This window comes from Alnus glutinosa, chromosome 1 (genome assembly GCF_958979055.1).
Source record: "Alnus glutinosa chromosome 1, dhAlnGlut1.1, whole genome shotgun sequence".
NCBI lineage: Eukaryota > Viridiplantae > Streptophyta > Magnoliopsida > Fagales > Betulaceae > Alnus > Alnus glutinosa.
In genome coordinates this window covers 4,333,882-4,352,951 of record NC_084886.1, presented here as the reverse complement: position 1 = coordinate 4,352,951, position 19,070 = coordinate 4,333,882, and the positions used below count along the sequence as shown (strand labels likewise).

General features: G+C 37.5%; 3 protein-coding genes across 3 annotated transcripts; 2 read left to right on the top strand and 1 right to left on the bottom strand.

Annotated features, from left to right (window-relative positions):
• The first annotated feature begins 550 nt into the window (after nt 1-550).
• LOC133867212 (chaperone protein dnaJ 16-like) lies at nt 551-6,327 on the top strand. The gene is made up of 12 exons (XM_062303929.1): nt 551-974; nt 2,355-2,478; nt 2,692-2,774; nt 2,856-2,967; nt 3,061-3,165; nt 4,268-4,318; nt 4,844-4,933; nt 5,019-5,127; nt 5,232-5,380; nt 5,488-5,541; nt 5,634-5,869; nt 5,961-6,327. The coding sequence occupies exons 1-11, from the start codon at nt 838-840 to the stop codon at nt 5,862-5,864; spliced, it is 1,245 nt and encodes a 414-aa protein (XP_062159913.1). The 5' UTR covers nt 551-837; the 3' UTR covers nt 5,865-5,869; nt 5,961-6,327.
• A 401-nt stretch (nt 6,328-6,728) lies between these two features.
• LOC133867221 (peroxidase 6-like) lies at nt 6,729-7,873 on the bottom strand. The gene has a single exon (XM_062303940.1). It carries the CDS (start codon nt 7,750-7,752, stop codon nt 6,760-6,762), a length of 993 nt encoding a protein of 330 aa, XP_062159924.1. The 5' UTR covers nt 7,753-7,873; the 3' UTR covers nt 6,729-6,759.
• A 4,551-nt stretch (nt 7,874-12,424) lies between these two features.
• Nucleotides 12,425-18,824, top strand: LOC133867203 (IAA-amino acid hydrolase ILR1-like 1). The gene is made up of 5 exons (XM_062303918.1): nt 12,425-12,841; nt 17,058-17,183; nt 17,292-17,606; nt 17,724-17,852; nt 18,198-18,824. The coding sequence occupies exons 1-5, from the start codon at nt 12,461-12,463 to the stop codon at nt 18,582-18,584; spliced, it is 1,338 nt and encodes a 445-aa protein (XP_062159902.1). The 5' UTR covers nt 12,425-12,460; the 3' UTR covers nt 18,585-18,824.
• Nucleotides 18,825-19,070: the final 246 nt, after the last annotated feature.

The following is a 19,070-nucleotide window of genomic DNA, read 5'->3' as shown; positions in this document are numbered from 1 at the left end:
TTTAAATAATGTGATATTATATACCCCATTAAATGTAACAAAATAAAATCAAAACCATAAAAATCCATTAAATGAAAATTATTTTTATTTCTTTGATTAGAGATTATACCAAGGCTAACGATTTTGTCAGCTACCATAAACGACAAGTTCCTCACAGTCGTCTCATTTGGCGTAAGTTTGTGACAAAATACGGTACAGATCATCATAAGGTGGACCGGAATAAAGTAATAATTATGACCCAAAAAGAGCAAAACACTGTGAACATGATAAACACAATTACTGCCATATAATCATCTCATCAATGCTTGAGGTCAAGTTTCTCCTTCAGTCCCACCCACTGATTGCGATTTCAATAGCTTACCTTTTCGGCATTGATTATGGCTCATCACCCAAACCCACCGCCCCTCCTCAATCACACCCGACGCACTCTTCCATGAGCCTCCTTCCTATGTGAGGATCAAAATCCTACCGTACGCACTGCTGACTGTCCACGTGGCAACCCCATCGGCAATCCCCCGGTGTAGTACATTCGTTTTCAAAATCTTATTAAAAGAGAGACAAATATAAAAAAATAATAATAAAACACCTCCAATTACTCGTCCTGGCGTGTCTTTCTCTCGCCTCCAGAGCTCCAGCTTGGACTTCGAGGTCCCATGGAGTCTCTCTCTCCCCGCTAGGCTGTCACAGAACTTCTAAAGCTTCCAGTTGTTCCAATGAAGTGGGTGAACAATGAGAGAGAGCTCACCGCAGTTTCAATTCAGAGCTCCTGAATTGTTGTGAATTTTTTGGGGAGGGATTTCTAGGGTTTTGCGAGCAATTCCAGATACAGTTTGAAGAATGCCGGGGCACGGATCGAAACCGGTGAAGCAAGATGCTGCCAAGCCGCTCCGGCGGGACCCATACGAGGTCCTCGGCGTCTCCAGGAACTGCACGGATCAGGAAATCAAAAGCGCGTACCGAAGAATGGCTCTCAAGTATGTTGGAAACGTGTATTTCGAGTGATTTTGTAGCTCCTTAGGCGCTATTTCCGAGTTTTTGATTTGGATAAGTTTGAATTTTTTTTCTTCTTTTGTTTGACTTTGTGGTCCTTGAAGTTGAATCAGTATTAGTGTTGGAGATTTGGGGGTTTAGAGGTTTTGAGTTACTATATTATTTGGATTTGGGGATAGATTTATGTGATATAGGTTTGAAATTTTGAGCAATTTTTCTAATTTCGCGTTTGAATGTTAAATATCTTGATTATGTTACCATGGGAGTTTTACTTGGTGAAGCTCATGGTGAATGTGGAATAAGGGAGTTTTTAGAGACTATACACAAAGATGACAGATCTTGCCGGTTTGTGAGAGGGGGAGTAAGAAAAAAGAGAAGTATCAACTCAACTCACTACAAACCCAGCTCATTAAAAAAAAAAAAAAAAAAAAATTAAAAAAAAAAAAAAGAAAAGAAAATGAAAAAAGCTCATTAAAAAACTCACTTCAAAACCCAATTACTCTAATTAGGAAGAACTTCGCCACTTACCTGTGTCTACCTTTGGTAGAGAGGGTCTTTGGTAAAATTAACTCGCTGAAGATGGTCCATTAAGTCGCTATAGTGGCAATTGATGAGACAAGAAGTAGAAGATAGAAGTTGGCAAACCTCATTGCGTGACATCTTACTTAAAGATGCGTGGTGCAAAACCTCGAAGTATGCTTGGTGGAGGTGACAAGTTAAAGCACTGGTCAACTCCAGATTGTATGAATGGATGCTGATGTATGCTGTGAAGCTCTATGTTATGGGAACTTGGGTTACTGTGTCATGTGAAGGTTTATCACTAGGTGTTAGATCCATATTATCTCCAAATACTATCTCATGTCGGTTTGTATGTGTAACATGACAAGCAAAACATCTGTATATTTGACTTTATTGGATCATGCAAACAAAAAGGAAATTAAGGAGAACATCTCTAGTACATGAGAACAATGATCCAGTAAACCCCCGATTTTTATCCGGCATTGATATTGTCTATTTATGTTGTTTCTATATTTTGATAATTTACAGAAAACCTTCTCAGCAGTACATTCCCATATGGGAACATCCACAATGTGCCCAACACGAGTGCTTCACACGTTTTTGAGCACTATGACTCATTCTATTAGTAGATCAATATCCCTCTAAGGTTTTCTTTATGAAGTCAGTGGGCTTTTGGCCAAAGTTTTATCCTCAGGTGGATTGTGGTGATTTTAACTTATTGTAGTAGGTTATATTTCACGTTTTATACTTCTTCTTTTTTGTTGCCAATATTTTTGCTATATTCTTCGGTTGTGCCATTTTATGTGGTTTAGATTGTTAAAAATGCTAACATCGCACAATTTCAGGTACCATCCTGACAAGAATGCAAATGATCCTAAAGCAGCTGATACGTTTAAAGAGGTCACCTTTTCCTATAATATCTTGTCTGATCCGGACAAACGGCGTCAGTATGACACTGCTGGTTTTGAGGTGAGGTATTAGTGCTCATGTTTGGTATTGCTAACTCTCTGTGGTTCAGGAAGATTACCTGTGTTTCTACCAGGATCAGTGTTCATTCTTTGGTCCATTTGTTATTAAAAAAGTCACTGCACATTTAATTCATTAATATTCTAATAATCCATTTTTATCCTTGGCTTACTATTGAAATTTGGTGTGGAACATGATTTCTTGTTCTTTTCCTAGGCCGTTGATTCAGAAAGCCAAGATTTGGAGCTAGATCTTTCAAGTTTGGGAGCTGTGAACACCATGTTCGCTGCCCTTTTTAGGTAAGTTTCTGTTGCCGAATTTGTTCTCATTGATTTTTACGAGCTCTATGCATTTCGTTTTTACTATTTTCTACATAACAGTAAACTTGGTGTGCCAATTAAGACCACTGTATCAGCAACAGTCTTGGAGGAGGCACTTAATAGTGTGGTCACCATTCGTCCACTTCCGTTGGGGCAACCCATATCTAAGAAGGTAGGCTGTTCTTATTCCAGTTGAGCCATCATCTTTTTTGATTGTGGTGTTGCTGATTTGAATTTTGTACTTCTTAATATTTTAAATTAACAGGTCGAGAAGCAGTCTGCTCACTTCTATTCTGTTACAATAACAGAAGAGGAAGCTCGAGCTGGATTTGTATGTCGAGTGCAGTCGTCAGACAAAAGCAAGTTCAAGGTTAATAAACCTCTGGCATCCATCAATGAAAATGTGTGCTTTTTTTAATTTAGTTGCTTTTATGGTTTTCTTTCTAGTCTTTTGAAGCTTGACCTGTTTTAAACATTTATTGACATAATTTTTTAAGCGATTTAGATCTCTTCACTGTGGTTAAGATTGCCAAGGAAACAAAAGTCAATATACTTTGCTTTCTGTCCTTTCAGAGCTTGAGACTTCCATTGTTTCAAACATGTCTTAGTTCAGTTGTTTTCTATTATTTACCAATATTAACTTGTATATTTACAAGTGTTCTGTGGTTTGCCTGTTATGGCACCTTAGAGGCATAATAGGGCAGATTTTTTTTTCAATTGCCATTAAGCTCTCCCTCCCTCCCTCCCTCCTTCCTTATATCTTCATTCTTGCAAATTCTTGCTGCTGATAGGACCACTTAAGGTCAGGGCCTCAAACTAGACCTTTGATTTCCTAGTCTCTCTGCTGAAGCTTGGACCCTTTCTTTTCTATCTCTTAGGTCTTTCAAAATGAACAGAAAAGACAATAGTTTGGCCCCAGGATGATCATAGAATTCTGTGTCTTCTAAGTTTTGGGTCTGATCAGTTGTTCCACAAATAAGCCTGCAGGCAATCTGAAAAAGTAGTGATTGGACTTCATTGTCAAACTACAAAGCTAGTCTTTCTGGTTGAGAGACTGTAAAAGTGGGGCATGCATTTTGTCTATTTCTCACGTAGTCAAGTTGATGGTACCGTATCTGTTTAGTCATGATTTTCAGAAAACGGTATAATAATCTTGGAATTTCTTCTTTCACAATGCCGGCAGGAAGAAGGGGGTCCTTTCCTGATTAATTAGTCTGGTGTATATAATTTTCTCAGTTTCTCATGACTTCTGCAAATCTAACTTCTAACCCCTAAAAATATGTATTATGTATTTGTTAACTTCTATTAATTTAAGAGTATTATAGCTTCTGTCCTATTAAAAGTATATATATGTACAATGTACTTAGCATCTAAGTAATACCATTCAAGCAGAGGAATTACCTAAATCGTTGTGTGTTTTTCTGTTTGTGAATAATCTCCATTATTGTTACTGACAGATTATATTATTGCAGTTATTGTATTTTGATCAGGAAGAGAATGGGGGATTAAGCCTAGCACTGCAGGTATCAAGCATTTTCTTCTCTCTTTTTAGTTGGGTTATGGATCATTTATGTAGTTAGAAATCTCTGTTTGGGTTTTTCCTAATGAGCTTTGAACTATATTTTAGCAATTGCAGATGAATAGAATTGAAGCATTAAATTATTCATAGCATGCTTTCATTCTTTTGATTTTATGCGGTCATGTACTTGTGGCTCTGTGTCTGTCTAACCATAAGTTGTATCCAATTATAATTTCCAACTCTTGCATATTTGGATATTATTCTCACTTTAAATTTGATTGAAAACTATTGAAAAGTTTATCTAGCACAGAATGTCAGGATCTTAATCCAAAATTTTGTGAGAGAATGAAGAGGGTTTACAATGCTTTTTATTCAGCAGTTGGGTCTTTGATGGTTCTTCTCACAGAAAAACCTTCATACTGTTAATTGTTATATCTATCTTTAGCATCTTCTTATGCAGTTATTATTCATATGGCATAAACAGTCTATTGGTTTTGTTCAAGTTACTTATGTACAATTATTTCTGTAGGAGGACAGTGCCAAAACAGGAAAGGTCACATCTGCTGGAATGTACTTTCTTGGCTTTCCTGTTTATCGGTTGGATCAAACAATGAATTCGGTGAGCTGAAGGATATACTCTTCAACTTGTAATTTGGCTTGTTAATTTTTTTCATCTGATTTTTTTGAAATTGTTTTGGCACTAGATTGCTGCTGCAAAAGATCCAGATGCTGCCTTCTTCAAAAAGCTGGACGGGTTTCAGCCATGCGAAATAACTGAACTGAAGGCTGGCACCCATGTCTTTGCTGTCTATGGTCAGTTGTAATGTCTATCCAGTTGAGCTTATTATGTTTCTTGACTACACAGGCATTTGGTTGAACCTGAAGACCACCTTCATCTTCTGGTAAATTTTTTCTAGGTGACAACTTTTTTAAGAGCGCAAGCTACACGATAGAGACTCTTTGTGCCACAGCTTATAAAGAAGAGAAGGAGTATCTTAGAGCTGTGGAAACTCAAATTCTAACAAAAAGAGTGGAAATATCGAAGTTTGAAACTGAATACCGAGAGGTCTGGACGCATAAAAAATCATTGCATATGGCTGTATAAGTCTTCGTTTTTGTTAATTTTCACATACAAGTGTTGACTGGTTCTGGCACAAGTTACCTTGTTGACAGGTTCTGGCACAATTTACAGAGATGACCAGTAGATACGCACAAGAAATTCAAGCAGTGAGTTAAACTAGTGAAAACATTATATTGATAGTTTCTAATAATCACTAATTGCATTTTACTCAGAATCTTGCCGTATGTTGGTTTTGCAGATTGATGAGCTTCTCAAGCAAAGGAATGAAATACATGCATCATATACCATTGCTCCTCCAATGAAGCGGAGTTCAAGTAAGAACAAGAATAGAGGTTCCTTTAAGGACACCAAAGAAGATGACCAAGGGAAAGAAAAGAGATCTACGAATCGGGATCGGGATCGGGATCGACCTAAGAAAAAGAAATGGTATAATATTCCCTTGAAGGTTGACAAGAGAAAGTCTTGCTGAAGAGGGTGAGAATTGTGACGTATCCTCTCTTTGTTGACATTTTGTGTTCCCATTTTGACAATGGTTACTGCAGGACTAAATATTTATGTGTTACAGGAAAGCTGAAACAGGTCTGCGCTCATCGTTTTCCCTGTTGCGATGGTTTGGCATCTCAGCAAGCAAAGTACGAGGCTGGGCAATTACTGCAACAGTGTATGTTAATCAACGATGATTCTTCTCTAATTGCCCCATTACTCTAGAATGTCAAGGGCGACAATAACTCATTGTTAATGTAGTATTCTTCCTTTTATTTTTTTCCCTTTTTTTATTGCCTGGGCTATTCTCTTGCTCATTTTTCTCAGTATCTTCGGCAATCATACCTGTAAATTGCAAAATTTGTTCATCAAGTTCATTCCATCAACACGTTGCATGGGATGCATTTTTGGATTAAGAAATGGAAAAATGTGACAAGAAATTTCCTGCAGCTTTAAAGTCCCAGGTAGTTCTAGGCAAGCACTTGGATTTCCTGCAGCTTATTACAGGGAGTTAATTGCAAATGCGTGATTTTGTATTTTTCCCTAATATCAAAGGCACAAACCTGTGGTGCAAGTGTGCAACGACTAATAATATTGTCTGTGCATTGTCCCTCGTTATTTAGATTACAACTACTTGTAGCCTACAAGTAGTACACTATCTTTGTGCTCCCACATCTATGTATTACCTCTACAATGAAAAAACAAGAAAAGAAAAAAGAAAATAATAACCTCATCACCATCACGATCATTACCAATGCCATTCTCTCAATACCAACGAAGAACAGTATGATTTATTTGCACGCCTTCTGTCAGGACCATTCATCCTTTCGTGCGTTCTAACGCCATGTAAACACGAAAAAGAAAACCAAGGATGGAGAATTTCAAGTTGTAATAGAGTTGAAAGCATCGCATCTGTGCCGCACCTCTCCCTTTCGTCCAGTCTTGACTTTATAAACGCTCACCTTCTCCATTGCATGGGCGAAATCTTGAAAGAACTTAGTCTCGTTTGCTGCATACATGTCCACGTACGGCTTCGTCCTTTGGTCGATGGCCAGTGCAGAGTCCGAGTCTAATAGCCCCAACCCTTTCTGCAGATTTTGAAAGTACATATTATCGAACTTGTTGGGCGTCCTCGCGTCGTTAAAAGCCGCCATCGCTGGGTCCTTTGTGTAGTTTGCGCACAGCTTCCTCAACCCCTCCGCGTACTTGGGATTGTACGCAGGGTCATACTTTAAGGTCTTGTTGAAGTTGTAGATTCTGTGGCTAAACTCTTTGCAGTGGCAAAAACCAATGGTATGTGCTCCGACCAACACTACCATTTCTTGGGCTGAGAGTTTCTTGGAAGCGAAGATTGAGATAATCTGGGACAATGACATGGTGGGTCTGGCAATGTTGCCATCGACGTGCTCGACTTTTGATACAAAGCTGTCTTTTCGGCCGAGGCGAATTGGGTAGTTGGGTCCGCCAACCATGGTGATTAGGTCACGTGTGGCGGTGGCAAGGATGTCGGCGCATGAGACGATTCTGGGGCATTCGAGCTCTAGGGCGGTCTTGGCTCGCGTAACGAGGTCAAAGCCGTCGCCTGCGAGGGAGAGATTGATGTCAGCATCGCGCTCAGCTTTATTGAAGGCGTTGGAGGAGATGAGGATGGAGGCGTCGCAGCCGCCGACCATGCAGTCGTGGAAGAAGAGGCGGAGGGTGGCGGAGGCTGTACTAGGAGTGTTGAGTTGTTTATCGGTGATGACTTGTTCAATGATTTGTGAAAACTTGGGGCATGACTTGTCGTAGTAGTTGAGAGAGAGCTTTGGTTCTGTGAGGGGAAGGAGTGTGAGAGAGGGAAGGAGGAAGAGGAGGAAATTGAAAGGGAATGCCATGGTTTGACTTGTTGGAGGAGGGAAATGATGAAGGAACTTAGTTTTTTGGGTTTGTGGGAATGGTGTGTATGTAAAAAAAACATTCGGGCTTTTGAGGATGGATTGTGGAAGAGAGGATTTACAGGAGAGAGATATATTTAGAGAGAGAGAGAGAGAGGTGTGTGTGACTTTGTTTCGTATACCTTTGGTTGGAGGAAGTGCAATATCGAAGCATCGGTGGAGGATTGAGAAAAGAGCATCGGTGGAGGATTGAGCTCTTTGGGAAAGAGTTTCTAAGGTACGAGAATCAACACGACATATAAGGTAAGTTTGTCCATGTGTACAAATACAATCGAAGGAAAGTAAAACTTAGTGGTTGGGATTCCTTCAAATTTTTTTGCATGAATTTGGAAAAACTTTGGTAGAAAATGAGAGACGTGTGTCGGGCTTCCGAGCTGATCTGGTACCTCGGGTCTGAAGATCCCATCTTTTATTCTCTGCCCAAATTTTCTAGAATGAAGACATAAAATTTCAAGAAATTGAAATTTGTGGTCATCATATCTTACATTACAATAATTCTTCCTCCTAATTGATGGAGTTCTTGAGCAAATAAAAATTGTGTGGGTGTCATAACATCATTTAAATTCTAAAGCATCATTTATAAGATCCCATCATTGAATGTTTTATTCAAATTTGATTAGAGGGAGAATGTGATTTTGAAAAATAAATACAAATAAAAATTAGGGTTAAATACACTTGTAGTCCCTAAGTTTTGGAAACTTTATTTTTTAGTTCTTGAGTTTTAATTCGCATCACAAATGATACCTCAATTTTGAGAAAATATTAAATTAATACATCAGTCAAGTTTTTCGTCTAAAAACTTACAGTTCGCCACGTATCAACCCCTGAGGGTTGACACATGTTACAATATAAAAAATTACAAAAATAAAAAATCTTTAAAAGTTAATTATAAAATTAAAAAAATAATAAAAGAAAAAAAAAAAAAGAGGGTGGCTTCCCTTGAATTTTTTTTATTTATTTACTTTTTTTCCTGCCATGGGGGGGTTCGGCCACCCCAAACCGGTCAAGGGAGCCACCCCCTTGGCCAAAATGGGGGTGGCCGACCACCCCATGGTGGCCAAGGGGGTGGCTCTTTTTCTTTTTTCTTTTTTTTTTCAATTTTTTTTTTTGAAGTTTTTAATATATTTTTTTGAATTTTTTAATTAATTTTTATATATTTTTTTATTTTTTTATACTACAACACGTATCAACTCTTAGGAGTTGACACGTGGCGGACCGTTAGTTTTTGGACGGAAAACTTAACTGAGGTACTAATTCGGTCTTTTCCCAAAATTGAGGTACCATCTATGATATGAATTAAAACTCAAGTACTAAAAAATAAAATTTTTAAAACTCAAGGACCAAAAATGTATTTAACCCTAAAAATTATAAAGAAGCTATGACCCACAAATCTCATGGGCTCCAATGAAAGTCTACAAGACATATGTAAGTCTCACCCAATTAGAGGCCTTATGACCCAATATAATTGGGGAACTCTGAGGTAGTGAGGTTGGCAAATGTTCTCTTCGGCTAGGCCCAATTCAGTGCCCAATTTGAGCCCATTATATAGATGACTTGAGTTGCTGGCCCAGTTTGGGTAGGCTCGAGCTAGCTTGAAGCTTCTAAATATGTCCCTCGGAGAAGATGGTAAAAGTTAGATAAAATCAAGAAAAAAGTGCTCATATTTCCTTCAAATTATCACTTTATTGTTAATTTCTTCTCCAAACTAGTGATTGAGTTAATGTTCCCCCAAACTATCAAAATTGATCAATGTTCTCCAAATACTAGTAAAAATACAAAAATGACCTTAAAAATCTTTCAATAATGCAAAAATATTTTTATAAATTAATAAAAAAAAAAAAATCAAAGGGGTGTTTTTCATTTTATTTTTTTAAATAGTTTTCTTTTAGAACTTTTTTTTTAAAAAAAAATTATTAATTTTATGAAGGGTGTTTTTGTCATGAATAGAATTTCCTATAAACCAACTTCTAATAATAACATGTGTGATGTGTCCCTTCCATAAGAGAAACATGTGTTTTTTTAATTGCATGTGCTTTTGACATGCTTTTTTTAATAGCTTAAAGGACATATGTTGCTTTTAGATGTTGGTTTGTATAAGTTTCCTACAAACCAATTTATAAGAAATTTGTATATGTTTGTCATTAGGGGGAACATTGACAAATTTTGTTAGTTTTGAGGGGACATTTACATTGAAGTGATAATTGAGGAGGGTATGTGTATTTTTCCCTAATATGAACTCCAAGCTGATAAATGCAATTTTTCAATGCAATTAATATCATATATAGCTAACAAAATTCTTGTATATTGTGACCGCACGTCACTCACCATGAGGAAGATCTGCAAGAGAATAAAAAGGTCAGAGGGTTCATCGGGGGTGGATCTAGCTATACTATTCCAACACTCAAGCCAGTTTAGTGATGTATGAGAGAAATTTGACAGAGTAATAATAGGGTTGATTAAGCATACCTGAACAAATACCATATTGCCCTCTTTATAAGCTTTCACCCCCTCACTCTTTTTCTTCAGATTTTAGGAATTCTCATAAGTAGTATGTTATTAATGTGGAGATTCATTTCCCAAGTTTGTTAGGAAAACACATGGCATGAGCAAGTTGTTGGCTGAGCTGGTTGAGTAGAAAATCAGTTGTTGAGAGTTATACTTTGGTGAGAATACACTCGAATCCTTGCTAGTTGCTTGCAGCCGCTGGCTTCCAGGAGCCCGTCTGTAGTTAAACCATCCAGTTGTATTTCAATTTCCTTGAATGATTTGGACCGATAGTCATTTATGAGAATTTGTTTTATAAGCCCATCGTTATATAGGCTCCTGACTAGTTATAGTTTTTCCAGATATTAGAAAATTTAGACTACAATACATGCTTCACGAAGCAATAATTTACCCTAAATCAACAGTGAAAGATAACAAACATTTTTTTTAAAAAAAAAAAAAAAACTTAGAAACAATCTTTTTTATTTTTTGTAAGTAGAAACAAAATATTTTTAGGTTAAGTTTTTCAGTGCCTTTTGCGCCTCAAACCACAATGCCAAAAAGGAAAAAGATGAGAAAAGCAAAACAAAATGAGAAAACAAACCCTGTTAAGTGTTAGGTTAAAAAGAAACGAAGTAAAGACCGGAGAGCTGGCGATGTGACGGCCCATGGTTGATTGGGCCCAGTGGACAAAGGGTTGATGCAACGTTATATGCATGCCTGGGATGCCCCTATAACCGACCTCTCATTTGTCGATGCTCCAATCATTCACTACACTGCATGCTTTTCACGTTGCGTCCTCCGCCCTCCGTCCTCCACCCTCCACCTCTCTCGAACCAGGGGTGGGTCCGCCTTCCAACTTGGACGATAAAATTGAAAAAAGAAAAATTTGAGGGGACAAATTTTAAAAATAAAAAATTTTGAAGGATAAAATTTTAGAGTAGTGATTTACTACCACTCAAATATACAACTTTTCACTACCTTGTCTATGTGGCAAGGTGGTCCCCCACTTTAATTTATTTTTTAAAAATAAAAAAACTCAAAAAGTAGTGGGGGACCACCTTGCCACATAGGCAAGGTGGTGAAAAGTTGTATATTTAAGTGGCATTGAATCATTATTCAAAATTTTAATTTCCTTTTTCTTGAGAAAGTCTTGAGCCTTGGGAGGGAAGCCCCAAGACTCTACGCGGGTCTACCACTGCTCAAACCAATAAGAAACTTGTTATTTAAAAAATAAAAATGTACGAAGATGTACGATAAATATACAAAGAGTAATACTACACATCATCTCTTTGTCCTCCAAAAATTGATGTAGCTCTTAAAATCACCATTGAATTTTTGATATATCACTTTTAGATTTTGATCCAATAGTAATTTTAAGAGCTACATCAATTTTAAGAAGACAAAAAAAAGACAAGGGGATGATATGCAGCATTACTCATATACAAATATCCATTGTCAACCAACAACCCGATGTCCACATATTTTTGGATCTACTATTTCAAAATAAGCTATTTAAAAATAAAATTTATCACGCTTCTTATAAATTGCGGTGCTAAATGCATTTGAAATGTCTGTCACATTTCCATCACCATCATCGTTTGGCCCATGACAATTGTCAATTGACAACTCGAACCAGCAACGTGTCGTGGACGCGTAGTTTCCATTCTTTTTGAAGTCGTACGCTGGGCCCAGGCACTTGCGCAGTTGCGTGTCTCTACCATTTCCGTTTCCCAAAGGGTAATGCTAAAATTACAAAACTTATTCCTGCACGTGCTCCTTTCAATTATGGTACGATCCCAATCACTCCCTCTCAATTCTCATCCCCGTTGCTTTTGTGTGGAATCTTAAGGGCGAGAATGATTGGGCAAATATTCTCTCCACAGTAGAGTTAATTTAATATTAAAATTTAATGCGATTAAATAATGATTTAAAACTTAAAAAAATTGAGATGTTTGGCCCTTTCGCCACGAGGGCGGTGCCACCGCAAGGACTAAATTTATTTATTTATTTTTTTCTCCACCCCAAATAGGCTAAACATCCAAATTTAGCCTTAAAATAAATAGTGTTTTACCGTGTTTTCGGCGATATTTTAAGGGACTACTAGTATATAAGTAACTACCGTCTGTTTTATCCTGTATCGAAGGACCACAACTAAGCCAACATGGACTTTCTGCCACTCATATTCCTAATCTCCATGGCCATACCCCATAGCTTTTCTTTGAACTCTCAAACTGCCGGCCATGAGAATTGCGTCAGCTCTCACACAACCCATCAGAATTCTTCAGCGAGAGACCGGATTATTGGGTTGGCTAATGATCCCAACACAGTAGATTGGATGAAGAAGGTTAGGAGAGAAATTCACGAGCACCCAGAGCTTGCATACGAAGAATTCAAGACCAGTGCGCTCATTAGGCGTGAGCTTGATCAACTGAGTGTCACGTATCGGTGGCCCGTGGCACGGACCGGGGTCGTAGCCACCATTGGGTCTGGTTCCCCACCCTTTGTTGCTATTAGAGCGGACATGGACGCTTTGCCAATTCAGGTCACTTCATTTAGATTACCGTTTTGTTTTCTATATAAGATTTTGCAAAAATTAAAGAGTCTAAATAATTAACCAAATAGACCTATAATAACATGAGATATAATAGATTGTCACTCAAAATATAATTTTTTTATTTATTTTTGGATGAATAACCTAATATACAATTTCTGACCATTTTATTCACATAAAAACTTTAACTATTTTTTTTTTTTTTCTAAAAAAAAAAATAATCTTAAAACTAGATAGATGACTACCTTGCCACATAAATAAAATGATAAAAAATTATGTCTCGAAGCGACAAAAGATTGTATCTCTAATAACATATACTTTGGATCCCCTTATTATTATTATTATTATTATTATTATTATTATTATTATTATTTTGTTTGCTGATAAAGCTAGATTTTAACGTGCAAAATATATAAGACATAACGTTCAAAAAAACTATTGTTATTATTATTTCATTCATTTTATTTGACACAGAATAAGACATAACTGTACTAGTTTCTATGCATGTCTCAATGATCAGACCGAGAGCATGTGAATGTTCAAATCATGAACAGTTCTGAAGAGTTTTTGAGGTGGAAGAGACAACTACTTAGTTTTAGAGAGGTGATTCTCGTACATCACATGTACAATAAGTGTACAACACCCCTCTCACATGGGGTAGGCCCTATAGTGTGTGGGGTCCACCCCATGTGAGAGGGGTGTTGTACACTTGTTGTACATGTGATGTACATTTATCATTTTCCTTAGTTTTATCCGTTAGTTGAAAGTGACAATTATCCGCCTCACAATCGTTTTGCTCTACTGTAGCATGTCTCTTCGGTACTCATTCAGATAAGATGTTAGGCCATTTTCAGCATGGTTGTTACTTTAGTTGAAATGGTTAAATTTAACCTTTTTTAGCTATTTTTTTCTCTCCAGCAAAATAGTCAAGGTAAACTTTTTCATCTAACATTAAACAGTGAATAAGCAGATCGAGTTGCCTATTAATTGTTCACACAAGTCAAAATTTTTTATTAATATTTTCTCTCTCCCCCAGTCCCTCTTCGTCCCTCTGTCCCTCTCCATCAATCTCTCTCTGTCATCCCCATCTCTCGACAATTGGAGATCCAGATGTTAAACTTCTTGCTGAAGTAGGAGCTTCTTGCGGAAGCGGCACAAAACGGCGGCGTCGAGGACATCGATGTTGTCAGGGGGAGGCGAGAGGCGCATCTGGGCGTTGGCCAGGTGGAGCACCAGGTGCTCCCGCTGGTTCCGCACGTTGTCGTTTTGGAAGCCGAAGAAGAGGGCCAGCCAGTCCAGGAGGTCTATGTGGGGCGCCCATTGCCCGTATGGCGACTTTCTCAAGTCCCCCACTACTCGAAGGGCGCTCGTCACTGCGCAGACCTCAGGAAACCGCAAGGACGGGTGGTCCGCCAGCAGGTTGTGGATGGGTATGATGTTGTACGACTCCGATTCAACTGGTGCGGGCAGCGGCTGGGCGGGAGAAGGGCGCTGCCGGTGGCTCATGGCATAGGGGAGATGACCGGTTATGAGTCTTGGGTGTGGGTGGGCAATGATGGTTTTACTGGTTTGGTTGTGGGTTTGATGGAGTTGGCCAGTTGTTAGGGATGAGGACGGAAGAGAGAGAAAGAAAATAAAACAATAAAAAAAGATTAGAAAATAATATTTTAAGGAAATGAAGAGTAGAATAAAGAGTATTGTTAGAGTGTTTTTAACTGTTGGAGTAGCTAAAATAAATATTTGTAGTTTTTGAGTAGCTACTTTAACTTTACCCGTTGAAAATGGCCTTGTAGGGCTATCTCTTATTGTAAATTTATTTTTAACTTTGTGATCATGCCATCTTACATATTTAATGATAAAAATAAAACCAAACATTTCTTTCCTTACTATAGCTAGCATAGTTTCGCTAAGTAATCCTCATTCGGTTGAAGAGAAAATTTCAGCAGGAAAGACATAACTGAACACGTAAGTGCTAGAATTTTAGATAATATCAAAATCTGGTTATGTCATAATAGCAGAATCTTATCATTATATAAGTACACCTATAAATAGGCATTATCACTACCAAAAAAAAAAAAAAAAATTACATTTAGTGTCTTGTTTTAGTGCCCTTTTAGGTTATATAAACGGCACCAAACACTTAGTGCCATTTTATTAATGCCGCTTCTCAAACGGCATTAAAGTGGCGGTCTTAAATTAATTTAATGTCGCTTATGATACAAACGGTGTTAATTTATGTCATTTTTTGAGAATCATAACGCCGGTTTCAACAGTAAGCGGCATTAAATACATATAAAAAAAAAATTAAGATAAAATCCCAAAAGAGTTCACCAAAGATTAAATGCACCCTTTAGTCACATGTTACAAACAACATGTAAAATGATCAAAACTGCTACCGTTATGCATTTTTAGGAAGTATAATGAAGTAGTATAATTTAATGTAGCTGAGAGAGGAATTGAAGTATAATGTAGCTGAGAGCTGTGGAAAACATGATGTTGTGGCCCTCTATGTGTAATCCCCAGCCACCATCTTCATTCTACAATATGCAAAATTTAAAGCATACTTGTTAAACACGACAGTTTAATCACACACACAAAAAAAACGAAAAAAAAAAAGAAAAAGAAAAAGAAAAAGGAAAGGAAACAAGTAATTCAGGAAAAAAATCTAATCTTATTTGCATAATTAATATGTAAATTAAAGCTTCCAAGAAAATGCACATGATGATAGTATAAGTATCGAATGATTTCCTTTTGATACTCAGCAAGGAACACAATATTAAAATGTCATGTAATGTACAAACATATTACCTGCATTTTTGGGTTAAAAAGAATACAATTAGCTAGCAGTTGCATCAAGATGAAAACCAAAACAATTTAAAGGCAGGCATGTGATTTCCTCCCCATCTTAATTAAACCTTCACTGGGGGAATTGTTTGTTTGAAGTTTTTTTTTGTTAGAAACTGCAATAATTTTGACAAAGAAATGAGCAGATTAGAGTCTAAGAATTAATGAATCATTAGATAACTAATGATATTTATGAATTTTAAAGCCGCTAGATTACTGTATCCAGAAGTGAGAGAGCAATATTATCACCTAGTAATACCATAGAATTTCATTTCCTAAACCAACAGCCAAAATAACATTTATAGATCTAGGCTATGTGGGTTATACTGAGGATTTAGTGACAGATTTCAGCTCCTATGTCAGGTTTTAATACGATGTCCATGCACATGACTAGGACAAAACTGCTATCAAATTGCATGTATTTCCATAGGTACTAACAGAGAACACATTCATCAAGGGAACACATTAGCAGGTCTTTTGCCCCAAGTAGTAATATCAAACAAGTTGGAACTAATCTGTGAATCGGCGAGAGAGGTCTCACATGATGGGACATTGTCATCAACCGTAGGTTCACTGACTTCTGCTCCCATATCGAAGAGTTCAACTCTCTTATTACCAAGGGTATTTATATACCTGCAGTTCAGCCAAATAGACTATGATATACATATTTGAATGCCATGAAAACAATTCTAAGCAAGCAGTTCTGACTAAAAGTCTAAGACACTTGATTCAGAGATGCAGAAGCAAAAGAAACATATGAGGACAAAGAAAATTAAGAGAGATTTACCAGAAGGTGACGACGGAGCTTTCATGGAGCTCCAATGTTAAATAGTAGCCTGTCACCGATAAAAATAATTCATTAAATAAAAGAAATATGATCGTTTGATAAAACTTTTTAGAATGTGTTTTTTATTTTGTTAAAAAATATTCAGATGCAACAGAAGTTATATAAACACACAATTAATCGGTAGTAGTCGCATACTCGCATGTTCAAGCTAGTAAAGATCACATTATTAACTTACAAAAAAAAAAAAAAAAGATCACATTTATTCTGCAAGCCCTTTGTAAGATTGAATATCAAAGAATAGCAATGGCTAGCTAGAAATTAAAAGATAGAAACAGAAATTGTGATAATTCTTGAGCCTAAGATCGACTTTCTGTAATAGTACTTAGTAAGATAAACGACAAAAGATTGAGATTATGTAAGTTTGAGACATCAAATCAACTCTCAAAAATCTTTTTAGATTTTTCTTTTCGTACGTACTTCCACAAAGGTGACAGTCAATTGAATTTATAAGATTTGAATTGTTCTGGTTTCAAGACGTTTAGTGCTATCTGTTTATTCACTGCCTACTGCTTGTAGGAAGCGGTAGAGTGGGAACACAAGAGCAAAGTAGAGGGCAAAATGCACGCCTGTGGCCATGATGCACATGTTGCCATGCTTCTTGGCGCTGCAAAGATACTGCAAGAACTGCGAGACAAATTACAGGTTATTGCGTGGAAAATATGGTGTAATTCATTGATTTTAATTTAGTATATTAAGTATTTCATCGATCTGTTCCCCTCATACTCTCTACATGATCACCTTTAAATTTAGGGTACTGTTATTCTTATATTTCAACCTGCCGAGGAGCGCGGGGAAGGTGCAAGAGACATGATCAAAGAAGGAGTGCTTGAAAATGTAGAGGCCATTTTTGGGTTGCACATAGTGCCTCGGTATCCAATCGGTGTTGTTGCATCTCGTCCTGGAGAATTTCTGGCTGGGTGTGGCAGCTTCAAAGCGAAGATCAACGGGAAAGGTGGTCACGCAGCAATTCCACAACACTCTATTGATCCAATTTTGGCTGTATCAACATCAGTAATTAGCTTGCAAAATATTGTTTCGAGGGAGGTTGACCCTTTAGATTCTCAGGTATTAATTTATTTCCAGTATCTTCAGCCATTTGGTTTACAACTTTCACCAAGAATTTGGAGTTCAATTGTCATATAGATTTTACCTCAAACAAATGTTCAATGGTGCCGCGCGCAGGTGGTTTCTGTTGCCATGATCCAAGGAGGGACGGCATTTAACGTCATCCCGGACTCGGCTACAATAGCTGGGACTTTCAGGGCTTTCAGCAAGAAAAGCTTTTTTGATCTCAGGGAAAGAATAGAAGAGGTAATCTTTTCACCTGGTTATATGGCAATTACATAGGCCATAGACACGTTAACATGATTTATTGTTTTCCCCAATATCAAATAATAGGATCCCGATTGTGTACGATTATATGCACTTTGAGAGGGCACTCAAGCCCCATTTACTCGGGCAGGAAGCTTAGGCTGTTCAAACAATTGGATGCGAAGTTCAAGCTGTTCGAACATTTGTTCAAACATGTGGGGTTCGGGCGTCCTCTCAGTCTCTCACTTGCTACAAGGAAAACACACAGCTAGATTCATGGGCACCAAGTATGAAATAGCATATTTTTGGGAATGATTTAAATATAGTTTAATTTCTTTGTGACAGGTTATAAAAGGACAGGCGGCAGTACATCGTTGCTCTGCTGAGATTGATTTTTTAGGAAAGGAACATCCCACAATTCCCCCGACCGTAAATGACGATAAAATTTATGAACATGTACGCCGTGTCTCAAGTGAGATAGTGGGAGAAGAGAACATAAAATTAGCTCCTTGCTTCACGGGGAGTGAAGATTTCGCTTTCTACTTGGACAAGGTACCTGGATCCTTCCTATTTTTAGGCACAAGAAACGAAAAGATTGGAGCTGTATATCCTCCACATAGCCCTTACTATATCGTCGACGAGGATGTGCTTCCCATCGGGGCAGCCATACATGCAACATTTGCACATTCATACCTTTCGGATTTAACACGAAAGTTGCATTCTCGTTGCTGACAGCCACAGGGGACGTCTTGTATTTTTCAGAATCTTCCGCAAATTGATCATCAAATTAAGGTGGTATATATATTACAGATGATCATGCAATCTTTCAGTTTCTTCTTGCCTTGGTGACGGGAATATATTCTTTGGGAAAGTGGATTCAATGAAATGATTTTATTGGGTTTTAACATAAACAACTGCAAAAGATCGAACAAAAAAACTAGTATATATTATATTTTAGACATTGGGTTTGTCGGTTCCAGTTAATTTATATACTGTATCATCCCAATTATGTTCAAATAAATTAAGTACTACTGCTAGCTAGTTGCGGGAGGTTGTCAATTCAATTCCCAGACGATCCACCTTGCTTGATGAGTGAAAAGTAGTCATTAACCGGCAGTACTGTACGTTCCATTGTGGCTTTTGGGTCTATATCCCCATAAATCAAAGTCCCATTTTTTGATAATCGTGAGAGTCCTTATTAAAAAGAGCCAACAAGAT